The sequence below is a fragment of the Phascolarctos cinereus genome, unplaced genomic scaffold (genome assembly GCF_003287225.1).
Source record: "Phascolarctos cinereus isolate Bilbo 61053 unplaced genomic scaffold, phaCin_HiC Scaffold_5;HRSCAF=322, whole genome shotgun sequence".
In the NCBI taxonomy this organism is placed as follows: Eukaryota; Metazoa; Chordata; class Mammalia; order Diprotodontia; family Phascolarctidae; genus Phascolarctos; species Phascolarctos cinereus.
The window spans coordinates 100,729,904-100,742,627 of record NW_027555958.1 but is presented as its reverse complement, the minus strand read 5'-3'; the positions used below and the strand labels follow the sequence as shown (position 1 = coordinate 100,742,627).

At 35.1% G+C, this 12,724-nt stretch overlaps 1 protein-coding gene across 1 annotated transcript in view; it reads right to left on the bottom strand.

Moving 5' to 3' along the window:
• Positions 1–12,724, bottom strand: part of SYNE1 (spectrin repeat containing nuclear envelope protein 1) — a 560,807-nt gene that overhangs the window by 358,066 nt on the left and 190,017 nt on the right. Inside the window, 4 exon segments of the mRNA XM_078155071.1 lie at positions 107–259; positions 1,656–1,820; positions 5,906–6,108; positions 11,934–12,030. Coding sequence (XP_078011197.1) covers positions 107–259; positions 1,656–1,820; positions 5,906–6,108; positions 11,934–12,030 — 618 coding nt within the window.

Below are 12,724 nucleotides of genomic sequence, written 5' to 3'. Positions count from 1 at the left end.
CTAAAGAGTTATTTTATGACAAATTTGGGCAGAGGGAGAGAAGGACTGGAGATATGTGTAAGACTAGATTGAGTTTGAAATTTCATGTCACAAAAAAGTATCTTACCTCTAAATCTTGAAATAACATCTTGACATTAAGAAAAGAAACATCTAAAGGCTCAGAAAGTTTTCCATTGGCTTCAGCGGTAAAAACGGACAATGTGGTAACATAATCTAGATATTCTTTTTTCATTCGGTCAAGCTCATCTGCTCGAGCATACTGCAAGAAAAATACAAAAGTGCAATATTATCAAAGCACTGTTGTACAGAGATTGAAGAAACCATTAATCTCTTATAAGTTCCATTTAAAAAAATGAACAGTTCCAATTCTGATATTTATCTTAAAGAAGTTTAAATTTGGAGTAGACAATAATTTACTACTATCCATGGGTGAGGAAGAGAAGTAACACATATAAAAACTAAGAGCTTACCAGAGAGGCAAATCAAGCCAATTTTAAAGGTAAGGGTATTTTGGATAAGGAAAACACCTTAATCTCCTTCTAAAATTTAAACTAATATGCCTATATTTCTAGTGTCCTTGAAACAAAACAACTGAGAGGAAAAAGTGGTAACCAAATACAAATGAAGATTTCTTCATTATTTCAGAAGATATATGGTTTCATTCATGCTATCTCATCCCACAATTGCAAATAGCGCAGATTAGAGGGGCCATGGCTAGTATGCTGCCATGGACTGCTCACATGAGAAACATTGTTAGTGCTGTCCCTCTGCTAAATCTTGTTACAGATTTTAAAACTTATGGCTTTCCTTGAGTTCTGGGCCTTTGGTTTCAGACTCATTTTCTCAATTCCGTGATTAGTTTTCTAGATGAGCTGCCTTTTTTTTTTTTTGGCTAGGCAATGGGGTTAAGTGACTTGCCTAGGGTCACACAGCTAGTAAGTGTTATGTGCCTGAGGTTGGATTTGAACTCAGGTCCTCCTGAATCCAGGGCTAGTGCTCTATCCACTGCACCACCTAGCTGCCCCATGAGTTGGCTCTCTGAACTGCTGGCTTTGATATCTGCCTAGCTTTCTATGCATAAGCTTGGATCTTGGTGTAAATATCATTGCCCACCAGGCTTACTCTTTCCAGCTAGTCCTGTCAGTCTTTGCTAGGCTTGAGATATTCCAATGTACAGATGTTCCCTTATTCTCTCCACAGAAAGCAGGTCCCTACCAACTCTGGATATCCTCATCACCTATTTAGACTGTAACCTGGGCATACTTAGCAGACAGTTTGAAGAGGTGTTGTGGCCAAAATATTTTATTCATGATGGTGGTCAAACTTCTGAGGATGAATGCTGAATTTAGATAGGTTGGTTAATAGAAGAATATCTATTTTTGGGCCAGTGCTCAAAGTCTTTCCAGCTTATGAGGGCTTTCCATACCTAATGCTCCACTGGAATAGCCTTCTAGATGCCTTTTAAAGTTATTTCCACATCACAATAAAGCATGCAAAAAGGACTAGAATAGAAAAGAACCTATAACAATTCTAAGCAAATATAAGCCAAACTTTAGCAATTGATATGCCCTTTAGAAAAATGACAAAACACTTCTTAAACCATAACACAATATGACAATCATACTAACAATTTTAAATGGTTGAGAAATACTTACTTGTTTCACTTCCATAAACAGTTCTCTCCAACGTCCATTTAACAAAAGCAATTGCTGCTTAAGGTCTCGGGAAACCGTCTCGTCACATGTTTCAATAAGAAAATTGCCAGCATCATTCATAGTTGTGTGCTGCTGGATCCAATGAGGTAAATTTCGGAAAAAATCCTGAAGAAAAATTCATGATATTATAAATTATAAAACAAAAAACCTGTAGGTATTCAAAAATATTATCTTATGATGGTGATGATATATGTATAGTAATATTATAAATACATCATGCTATATATTATAAATATCACCTATTATAGGTGATTTTTTATGACTCTTTAATTTGGGGAAATGTTTGATAAATATGTTCTTCCTCTGCTGTCTGCTTTCTCTGGCTTCCTTCAAAACTCAGCCCAAATCCCCCCTTCTTCAAGAGGTGTTTCTTTGTTCCCTCCACTTCCATTTCCCCTCTCTAGTGCCCTCTCTCTCTCTCTCTCTCTCTCTCTCTCTCTCTCTCTCTCTCTCTCTCTCTCTCTATATATATATATATATATATATATATATATATATAATATATATATATACACTATATATATATATATATACACTATATATATATATACATATATATATACACACGTATACACACACACACACATATACATATATACACATAGATCCTGTATATTCATAATTGTCTGCATTAGAATGTGAGTTTCTTGAAGGCAGGGATTGTGTTTTTGCTTTTCTTGGTATGTCCAGGGCTCAGCACAGTTCCAGGAACATAGTAAGCTTTAATAAACTCTGTTGACTGACTATCAAGGTGGCATTCTACAACAGGAAGGCAGGATAAGGACAAGACTTATGATTTCACTGCCATAGGGAATTCTCAGCTGAGGAAACTCCCTTTACTAAAACAGTAGAACACTGACAGGATAATTGGCTTATTCAGTATCACAGAGCCAGTATATGTCAGAGATAGGATTTCAATCACTCTAAAATGAGCTCTATCTACTATATATATATATATATATATATATATATATATATATATATATATATAGAGAGAGAGAGAGAGAGAGAGAGAGAGAGAGAGAGAGAGAGAGAGAGAGAGAGAGAGATCATTAGCATTTATATAACACTTTCAGCTTTGCAAAGTGCTTTACAAATATTATCTCGTTACCACAACAACACTGGGAGGTAGGTACTATGAAAATCCTCATTTTATAGATGAGGAAACTGAGGCAGAAAGAAATTAAGTGACTTGATCAGGATTGCACAAGCTAGTAAGTGTTTTAGGGCCAGATTTAAACTCATGTCTTCCTCATTACACATCTAATGTTCTATCCATCGTACTAGATAGCTGCAATTCATCTCTTTTAAAATGTTTAGAGAAAACTTTTGATCCACCTGTCATTTAAAAATTTTAAATTGAATATTATTCCAAGTGGATTAGTTTGTATCACAAATACAATCAAATGACAATTAAAAAGAGTCAAGAATGCTTACAGTACATCCCAAGGTTGTTCCTCCTTCATTGAGAGTCCAGAATAACATACTTAACATAAAGGCAATGATACCCCTCTCAATTTACTTGTTTTTACCCCTTTATGCCAACTAAAAATCTCCCAAATGGACAAAAGGTGGCAAATATAACTCACTTGCATTTTAAGTCTTTTAAAATCTATTTTAATAATAACCTGTGTGTAGGAGGTTCCCCTACATAAATAGAAGAGAACATTTCTGCTTCTGGTGGATTCACTTCACAAAAGCTTCAACACATATGACATTGACTGGCACACTGCCACCTTATCAGAACAGCCCTAATTGGAATAGGAATGGAAACTCTACCATCATTAGCTACCCCAAAAACATGGCATCTATATGAAAACTGATTCACATCAGAGGATGTGTAAATTTGCTCTGCCTATATCATACATAAGCTTAGAGGACAAATTTAGAGTGATATTTTACATGCCAACTTATCTGCTATGGCAAACCAAAATAGTCATTCAAATTCAACAAACATATAAAAGCCTGCTGTGTACAAGGCACAGAGTTGGCACTGAACACTCAAAATAGATGTAATTCATGCTATACTCTTAAGAAGTTCAGAATTTGAAAGTGGGAGAAGAATATGTTCACCCAAGTAACTGATTCCAGTGAAAATATAGTAAGTACAAAATAGAGATATTGCAATATGAAATAAAGAGTCAATCAGTGAACATTTATCAAGTGCCTAAGGCACGGTGCTAAGAACTGAGGATACAAAAAGAGGCAAAAGACAGTCACTACCCTCAAGGAGCTTACAGTCTAGTAAGGGAGACAATATGCAAACAAATACATACAAAGCAAGCTATATACAACATAAATAGGAAATAATACAGAGGGAAAACTCTGTAATTAAGAGATGTTGGTGAAGGTTTCCAGCAAAAGATGAGATTTTAGTTAGGACTTAAAGTAAGCCAAGGAAGTCAATAGTCAGAGCGCAGAAGGGGGAGCTTTCCAGGAATGTTTAAGAGAAATAATTTTAAATGTAAGATGGATGAATATGTAGGTAAAGGTTAGATAGAAAATTAGGGATTGATGGATAAGGTGGCACCTGAAGGACCTTCAACCAAGAAAGGGTGGAGAGAGTATAAGTTCAACTTCACTTTGAAGGTAGATAGTCCAAAGGTATTTAGTCCAAAGACCTCATTTTATGGACAAGGATGCTGAGGTCCAAAAGTGAAGTGAATTATCTACAACTCAAGCTTTTTGATTCCCATTCCTCCTAAAGTATTTAAGGACCTAGAAGAGATAATCACTACATGGGCATGGCCCATTATTAGCAGAATGGCCATTAACTGCAAATGCTCTTTTACATGCAAAAATGAAGAATGGGTAAACCCAATTGCCTAAAAAAAATTTAAAAAAACCTTTTAACCCCAATTGCCTTAAATTTTTTTTTAAATGAAGACTGGGACATAAGTATATTGAGAAGGAGATTAACTGCTTTTTTTTTTTTAATTTCTCCATTAATTAAAGTAACTAACCTAAAGCAGAATACTGCAAGCTGAATTTGGAATCCTAAGGAGCTGGCTTCAAATCTTCCTTCTGCTATCTTCTGGATCTGACTCTAAGCATGTTATTTCATCTTTGTGGGCCCTTTTCCTCATCTTTAAAACTAAAGGTCAGGGAGATTTAAATGATTTGACCAGGGTCACATATATGTTAGAGCTAGGATTTGAACCTAGCAAGGTCTCCTGGTGCCAAATAGAATACTCTTTCCAACTTTAATCATTATCTAGTCTAGCCACCCCATCTACCTCTAAATCCCATGATCCCATGCTGCTATATGTGTTCAGAAGTACAACCAGACAGACATACACATGCCAATTAAGCAGTACTAGTACATGTATAATGTAACTGGGTTAATGTTTACTCTAGTAAAAATGAGTTTGATATACTCCATCGGCTCCCTATCACTTCAGAATCACATATGAAATCCTTTCTTTTGGGTTCAAAATCCTTCCTGACTGTACTCCTCTTACTTTTCAGTCTTCTTGCACCTTACTACCCACCAATCCAGTGACACTGGCCTCCTCTCTCTTTTTCAAACAAGACCTTCCATCTCCCGACTGGGCATTTTCGTTAAATGTTCCCCACGTCAGGAATGCTCTCTCTCTTTATCTCAACCTCCTGGGGTTCCTTGGCTTCCTCCAAGTCCCATCTAAAATCCCATCTTCTGTAGGAAATCTTTCTGATCCCTTTAATCCTAGCACCTATCTTCTATTGATTATTTCCAATTTACCTGGGATATATCTCATTTGTACATAGTTGTTTACTTGTTTCCTCCCCATTAGACTGGGAGCTCCTTGAGAGCAGGGTTTATCTTTTTCCTTTCTTTGTATTTCTAACACATAGCAAATTGCCTGACACATAGTAGGTACCTAATAAAATTCTGACTGCCTGGAGTCAATTGCTGACACAAACTGGCTCTGTCACCCTGAGCAAGTCACAACCTCTCAGAGATCTAAGGGTAACTTTTAATAAGACTCAATTGCATAGGAAATGCCTAAATGCATTGGTAAGAGAGAATTTCCTACCTTGGGAGTTCCCTTTACCATTAAATGACACACCTTGTCCTTATCTCAATCCCCTACTTCAGAGGATTGTGAGGAAAGTGCTTTGTAAACTTTAAAGCAGGGTATAAATATGAATAATTACCCTACACTATTTTTCCTTGCAAATTAATGTTCAACTCCATGAAGTCAGCTTACCTTTTTGGCATGCTCTGATTGGTTTAACATTTTTTCAGCATCCTCCAGCCAGGCTTGTAGACTGGCCACAGTATTGCTGTACCTGTCCCAGTTAGAAATGACTTCTTCTAGCATGCTCCTGACACTTCTCACTTCCACAGACAAATTCCTCCATTGAGCAGTTGTTTCATTCATGAATTTCATCACATTCTCTGCCTCTTCCACTGAAACAGATGAAGCAAGATGGAATTTTTAGGTACTGATTTTCTAGAAATAGATGCATCTGGCAAAGATCAGAAAGCTATCTAGTCAAAATTCATAGACCTTAAATAATAAAGGATTTGGGAAAGTGATTTTTACTTTAAACATCAATTCTAAAGAGAGCCAACATGGTAGTGGCAGAAAAAGTAATGGTTTTGGAATCAAAGGACCCAGGTTCAAATTCCACCTCTGTCAAGTTCAGCTTTGTGAGACATTGAGAAAGTCATTTAACCCCTCTGGGCCTCAGTTTCTTCATCTGTAAAATGAGAGGATTGGAGTAAATTGTGAGTTCCCCCCCCAGCTCTAAATCTATGATCCTATAATCATAGTAATTCTACCCACTAGTAGACACAATACCTTGGCATTTTAATAGGACTGAGTGACAAATGCTTCCCAAAACATGGAAATTAATACAGCTCAATAGATAAATATTTACTAAACTCTACTAGTCATGAAGCACAATTCCATCAGATTTACCTAGCAGTGATTTCTAAGAATGATTGTTAAGATTATAGAAGCACAACCTCAACTTGTGACTTAGTCATGGAACTTCTGGGGGAAATAGCACAGGCTAGCTTTATAAAGAGAGAACCCAAATGCAAGGATTATTTTGTACAAAGGCACTGAGCATATATGAAAACGAAAATGGCTTTAGTCCTTCAAGGAGCTGTGATTTCACTAGAATGGTTATTCCTCTTGTTCAAGTGTTCTGATTATAGCCTCAACATACCTCAGTAAGTGGTTTTCATAAACTGATGTAGCTGAAAAATTCACCACTCTGAAGCCAACTTTCTGAAGATAAGCCTCCGTGGATTTAGCTGAGCTGGTCCAAATGTAACAGACATATAATCTTCCCCTGGACCTACACTTAACGCTTTCCATTATAGCTTTATAAGACCTGTTTGAGCTTGCATTCTGTTGGCCTAGAGTTCAAGAAGCAAGGGTCCACACGACACCACAAGGAAGTCTCAGTGTAAGACTTTAGAAAAGATAATAAGCACTTAAACGAGCAGTAAGCCCTTAAAATATTGGTTACCATGTATTATAACCAATATGGTTACCACCATAATAACTGAGTCTTTATCATGCATACAGTAGAAGTATGATGCCATGTTATCACTCGAGATATTTCATGGTTTAGTTCACTTCTGACAAAAGTTATCATAATCCTAACATTTACATGGCTTTCATTTAACTTTTGAGATGCTGCTAATAATGTCATTTGCTAAACAGATCTTGGATAAGGTTAAAAACAGCAATCCTTTTTCAAAATGTCAAAATTTGAAGAACCTCCTTTTAACCTCTAGAGGACAAAACAGCCATCAGTGTTATCCAATAATTAACCTTGATAGTCAAATTTTATGATATGCAAAATATAACCTTTTTTATTTCAGATTCTAGTAACTTAATATTACAGATGAGGATGCACTAAAGCAGTAGCTCCAAATAAAATATTTTCTAAATAGATTAATGACATGAATGAGATTACACAAAGAACAACAGAAAACTGTTGGGGCAGCAAGGTGGTGCTGGATGAAGCATTGGAGTCAGGAAGAACTAAGAAGAAAATCAGCTTAAGACATTTACTGGCTGTTTGACCCAGGGCAAATAACTTAATTGTCTCCATCAGTTTTCTAAATCATAAAATAGTAATAATAATAATAGTGCCTACTTTGCAGCGCTATTGTATTTGTAAAGTGCTTAGCACCGTGCCTGGCACTTAAGTGCTTGTTCCTTTCTCCCTGTCCTCTTTTAAGCAATTTCTAATGCCTTAAATGATTGACAAATCATTCTTATCTATTCATAAAAGCAACTATTATATGGAACCTCTATTAGCCGATAATTTTGCTAATCTAGTTTTGCTCAATGTGTGTACTTTATAGTCTCAAAATGGCATTTCTTTGAAATATTTAATATTTATAATATTCAACATTCTTTAAAATATTTTGTCATTCAGACTTCACTAATTTACATTGGCCTTCACAAATACTGGTCTAAGCTACTGAGATCTTATAGTTATTTGGGGAAAGAGGATGTGTATTATATGTGTAAATTAGTATATTAATGAGTTGTTATAACAAATATATATGTGCACCTACAGGTAGATAACAACCAGTATAGTCTAATAACTTGTTTAACTTGGTCTTTTTTTATTTAATTTTTATTTTAGTGGCTGACTTTAATCATTAGGCAGTCTTTTATGTCATATTTGAAGACAGAATACAAGCTTTATTGAAATTAACTTAAAGGATGTGGCTAACAACACTAAGAAAGAGGACAATGAGCTAACTTTGCAACATTTTGCATGGTTTCTTTGGCTGTTTCGGAAAACAAAGTTCAACATTCTTTTTGGGAGTGGAGAGAAGTACAAAATAGACTGCCATGGCTCATAGCAACACAACCAGCTATATCTTGATATTAGCTGGCACCTTTTTTTCCCCTTTAGCTGGAATATATATATATATACATATATATATATATATGTATACATATATATTTTATACAGATATAGATATATAGATACAGATGTAGATAGATATAACTTAAAAACATTATTTCAAACTTATTTCCACATTTCAAAGTTCCATGATTTCAAATATGTGGATATTTCCTCTACACATTCAGAATGCTACCCCTCTAGCCTCATAGATGACATTCCAGAATTGTTGGAGGAAAAAAAAAAGGACCTATAGTTGGTGGCAAACATTCTGGTAGTAAGCCTGTTTGGATTTGGCTCCAGCATATCAGTCCTTAGATGGCAAGCATGCAGTCTATCAATAATAAATCTGTATTCAAAACTTTGCTAGAGCTCGTGCTCCACTGACACAGCTTTTAAGAATCTTAAATTGAAGAGGAGACACCATGTCAACAATATTCTTTTATTAGATGTGCATAGAAAACATTAAATTATTTAACTTGGCTTCCATTAGAAATGAAATACTCAATGGTCATCTAAAAAGGACTCAAATGAGGTGATATATACTAAGTGTTTTATCTCCCTGAAACATCATATAAATGTCAGTTGTCACTACTGTAATTACTAATTCCATGACACTCACTATGGCTTCATCCCAGACATGAGTGGTTTAGTGATCTTAAGTATTTTAGACTATCATTTAATAATGTATTTTTTAGCTTCATCCCCTAAAAAAAAACCACTCACAAATATGTTCGAAAGCCTAAATAAAGGACTATTGAAAGGTCATTATGGGAATATGTATATGGGTATGTATGTATGTGTGTATGTATATTTGTATGTGTATATGTATATATACATGCATATACACATACACACATACATATACATGCATACATACAAACACACATTCACACACATATTGTCAACCAATATGGATAACCACAAAATCATACACTTTTAGCATATGAAGGAACCTCAGAAGTCATCTTGTTTAATCCCTATTCAAAGCATGAAACTTGGTTACACTGTCTCCAGTAAGTAGTTATCCAGAATTTTCCTAAAAATTTTAGATGACAGGGCATTCAATACTTTACCCCCAAAGACCTCTTTTTCACAATTTAGACATTTGTAATCATTAGGCAAGAATGTTTTACTTATATGTTAAAACCTGCCCTTGTAACTTTTTAATCATGTTTTCCCCATCAGGAGAAAGAAATTCAAATGTCTCTTCAACAAGAAAATTCCTAAAAACCTGAAGCCAGAACTTTGATCAACACAATGACCAACCAGAATTCCAGCAAGCTCATGAAACACTCTTTTGTCAGAGAAGTGATGTGTTCAGAGAGAGAGAGAGAGAGAGAGAAGAGAGAGAGAGATGTATATGTACAAACATACACACATACATATATGTATATACATATATATGTGTGTATATATATATATGTGTGTGTGTGTGTGTGTGTGTGTGTGTGTGTGTGTGTGTGTGTGTGTGTGTATAGACAGATGTGGATACACACAGAGATAGATTATGGTCAAAGTAGGAATTTATGTTTTTTTGATTGCATATGTTTGTGACATGGGTTTTGTTTTTCTTACCTTCTCATCTGGGGAAGGAAAGTGTCATTTCATTAACAAAATTTAAGATAGTAATAATATTTTAAGTCACAGAATACTTAATGTATACATGTATATACATGTGTGTGTGTGTGTTTATATATATATATATATATATATATATATATATATACGCACACACACACATACACATACACACAGAGAATGCATACATCTTTTCTTATACAGTGTGTGTGCTTTCTTGCCCCTACCATTTCATTCATGACACACCAAGAGGCTGCAGTGTTCTGTGCTTTCATTTCCAAATATCTTTCCTGCCATTCAAGGATCATCTCACATACCACTTCTTTTTCGATACCTTCCCTGCTCATCCGTCTTCAATGTGATTCACCTTTCTTAGAATTCCTTAACCCCTTGTTTGAATCAGTCTTGTAGTTATCACATATTATGTTATAGTTATTTTGTGTACTTGTCTTTCTCCTCTGCTGAAATGTAAACACTTTGAAGGTAGATACCATACCTAATTCATCTTTATATCTCCATCAGCCCCTAACACTGTGACTTTATATAAAAGATACCCAAGAGATGCCTGTTATATTAAATCATTGCAAATAATGTTATATTAAGAGAGTAGTTTAAAAATTCCAAAGATCTTTACCTATTGCTCCAAATTGTCTGACTTCACTCCTCTTCCTAACTTTGTAGTATTGGATGACTAATAGATACATGGCTGGGGAATACACAAACGGGAGCTACCAGGACCAAATAGATTGTATCAGCCTCAATTCACCTTGATTTGAATGTAAGTTGATGAGCCCATAGAGGTGTGGAGGGTTGGGGAAAGACTTGTAATATATTATTCCAGATTGGTGTCTTTGGCTATGCCCCAGCATCCTTTGGCTCACCTCTCTATAAAAAACAGCACCATTTGCTCTTAACTGTTTCAGCCATCTGGGATGGGATAATGGTCTGGATGGAGTCTACCTTTGGGAATCATTTGTTGCTTGGGTATGAGGTCCCATTTCCCTGAGCAGATAATAAGATAGGCCAACATGCATGACTTGTATTCTTTTTCTATTAGTATGTCGATCAGTGATTTTCATAAATTGTTCAATAAACTCTGTAATTAGATCAGTTTAAGATGGGTCATACTATTTCTCTGTTCTTCAATAGCTAGAATGTGACTACCATACCTCTATCTTATGACCTGATTCAATTTTCCATATAGGGAAGGAGGAGAGTTGTGGTAAAATGCCTTGTCCAAGGTCATACATAGAAAATAATGATAAAAGTATGTTTCAATCCCATCACCAAGGCTATATTGTTAATATTTAGTCATATCATGATATTAAAATATATGTATGTATATTAATTGATGTCTTTTCACTAATTAAGATTCATCTTTAACTGATCACAATATTTATAATTTTGTCATTATCAAAAGTCATCAAAAGTAGGCTAAGAGAACTTTGTAAACACAAAAGGGGGAAAAAAGTACAGTTCTGAAAAGAAAATCATCACTTTCTTTTCTTGATCAAAACAAAGAATAGTATAGTATAATATACATACTCTTTTGTCAATGAAGATACTTTGTCATACACAGAATTCTATGTAGATCTTGTACAGTTTTATTGCAGGTGAGTTAATGAGCTCTGCTCAGCAGGTCAAAGCCACCCCACTGTGGAGTCAACTACTAAATGCATACTTAGTATGTTAATAAGAAGGCAGATTAAAGGCAGTACATGTAAAAACCATGTTACTATTTATTGTAGGAGATATTGCAAGATGTTTTACCTGAGCCATCTGCTTTCACATACATTTCAGCGGCCTCCTTCAAGATATGGTACGTTACTTCATATTGTTCAAAAAATTTACTATTTTCTATAAAAGACTAGAAAAGAAGGAATCAGAAGGCAAAAGGGAATTAGTACAAAACAAAAGGCATGTTTATATGGAAAATTAAACACAGATTTAATCTGCCACCTTTTTCTTCAAAGCAAGTAGGTGGCCCATCTTCCCTGTAATTTGGGGATCCTTCACCAATGCACATCAAATGGTTTCATTACTATAATTAAACAAAGATTCTCTTGTGTTTATTAGCTATTTCCACTTTGTTTTTTTCCCCTAACAGTTGACTCTAATGTTCTAAGAAAAGAAATCCTTTCTTTCATGACCCTTGGGCTTGCTCCTGGAAAAGATGAAGGATCCCTAGAGAGAACAGCCCTAGCATTTTCAAAGCATTAAATTAAGAGGTACATTTTAAAGCCTTCTGCTGACATGCAGCACTGGGATTCCTTTGCATTCAGAATATTCTTTACTCCTAAGTGATTGCTCTGTGGGTACTTCAATTTAAAAACAAAATGGTGCAGTGCTCAAACATTTCCTTATAGAAAAAAAAGTCTATTTTATGTGTTGAAAATACATCAAAATAACATTTCATTCTTTCCACACAGTGACATATTTCAATGATCAACACAAAGCTCCTAGACACAAAGCAATTCATAGCATGAGGCTTTTTTTTTTGGAAAATTAAAACAAAAAAATGTTTTTCTAGATACATAAAAAACACATTATAAACATCAATG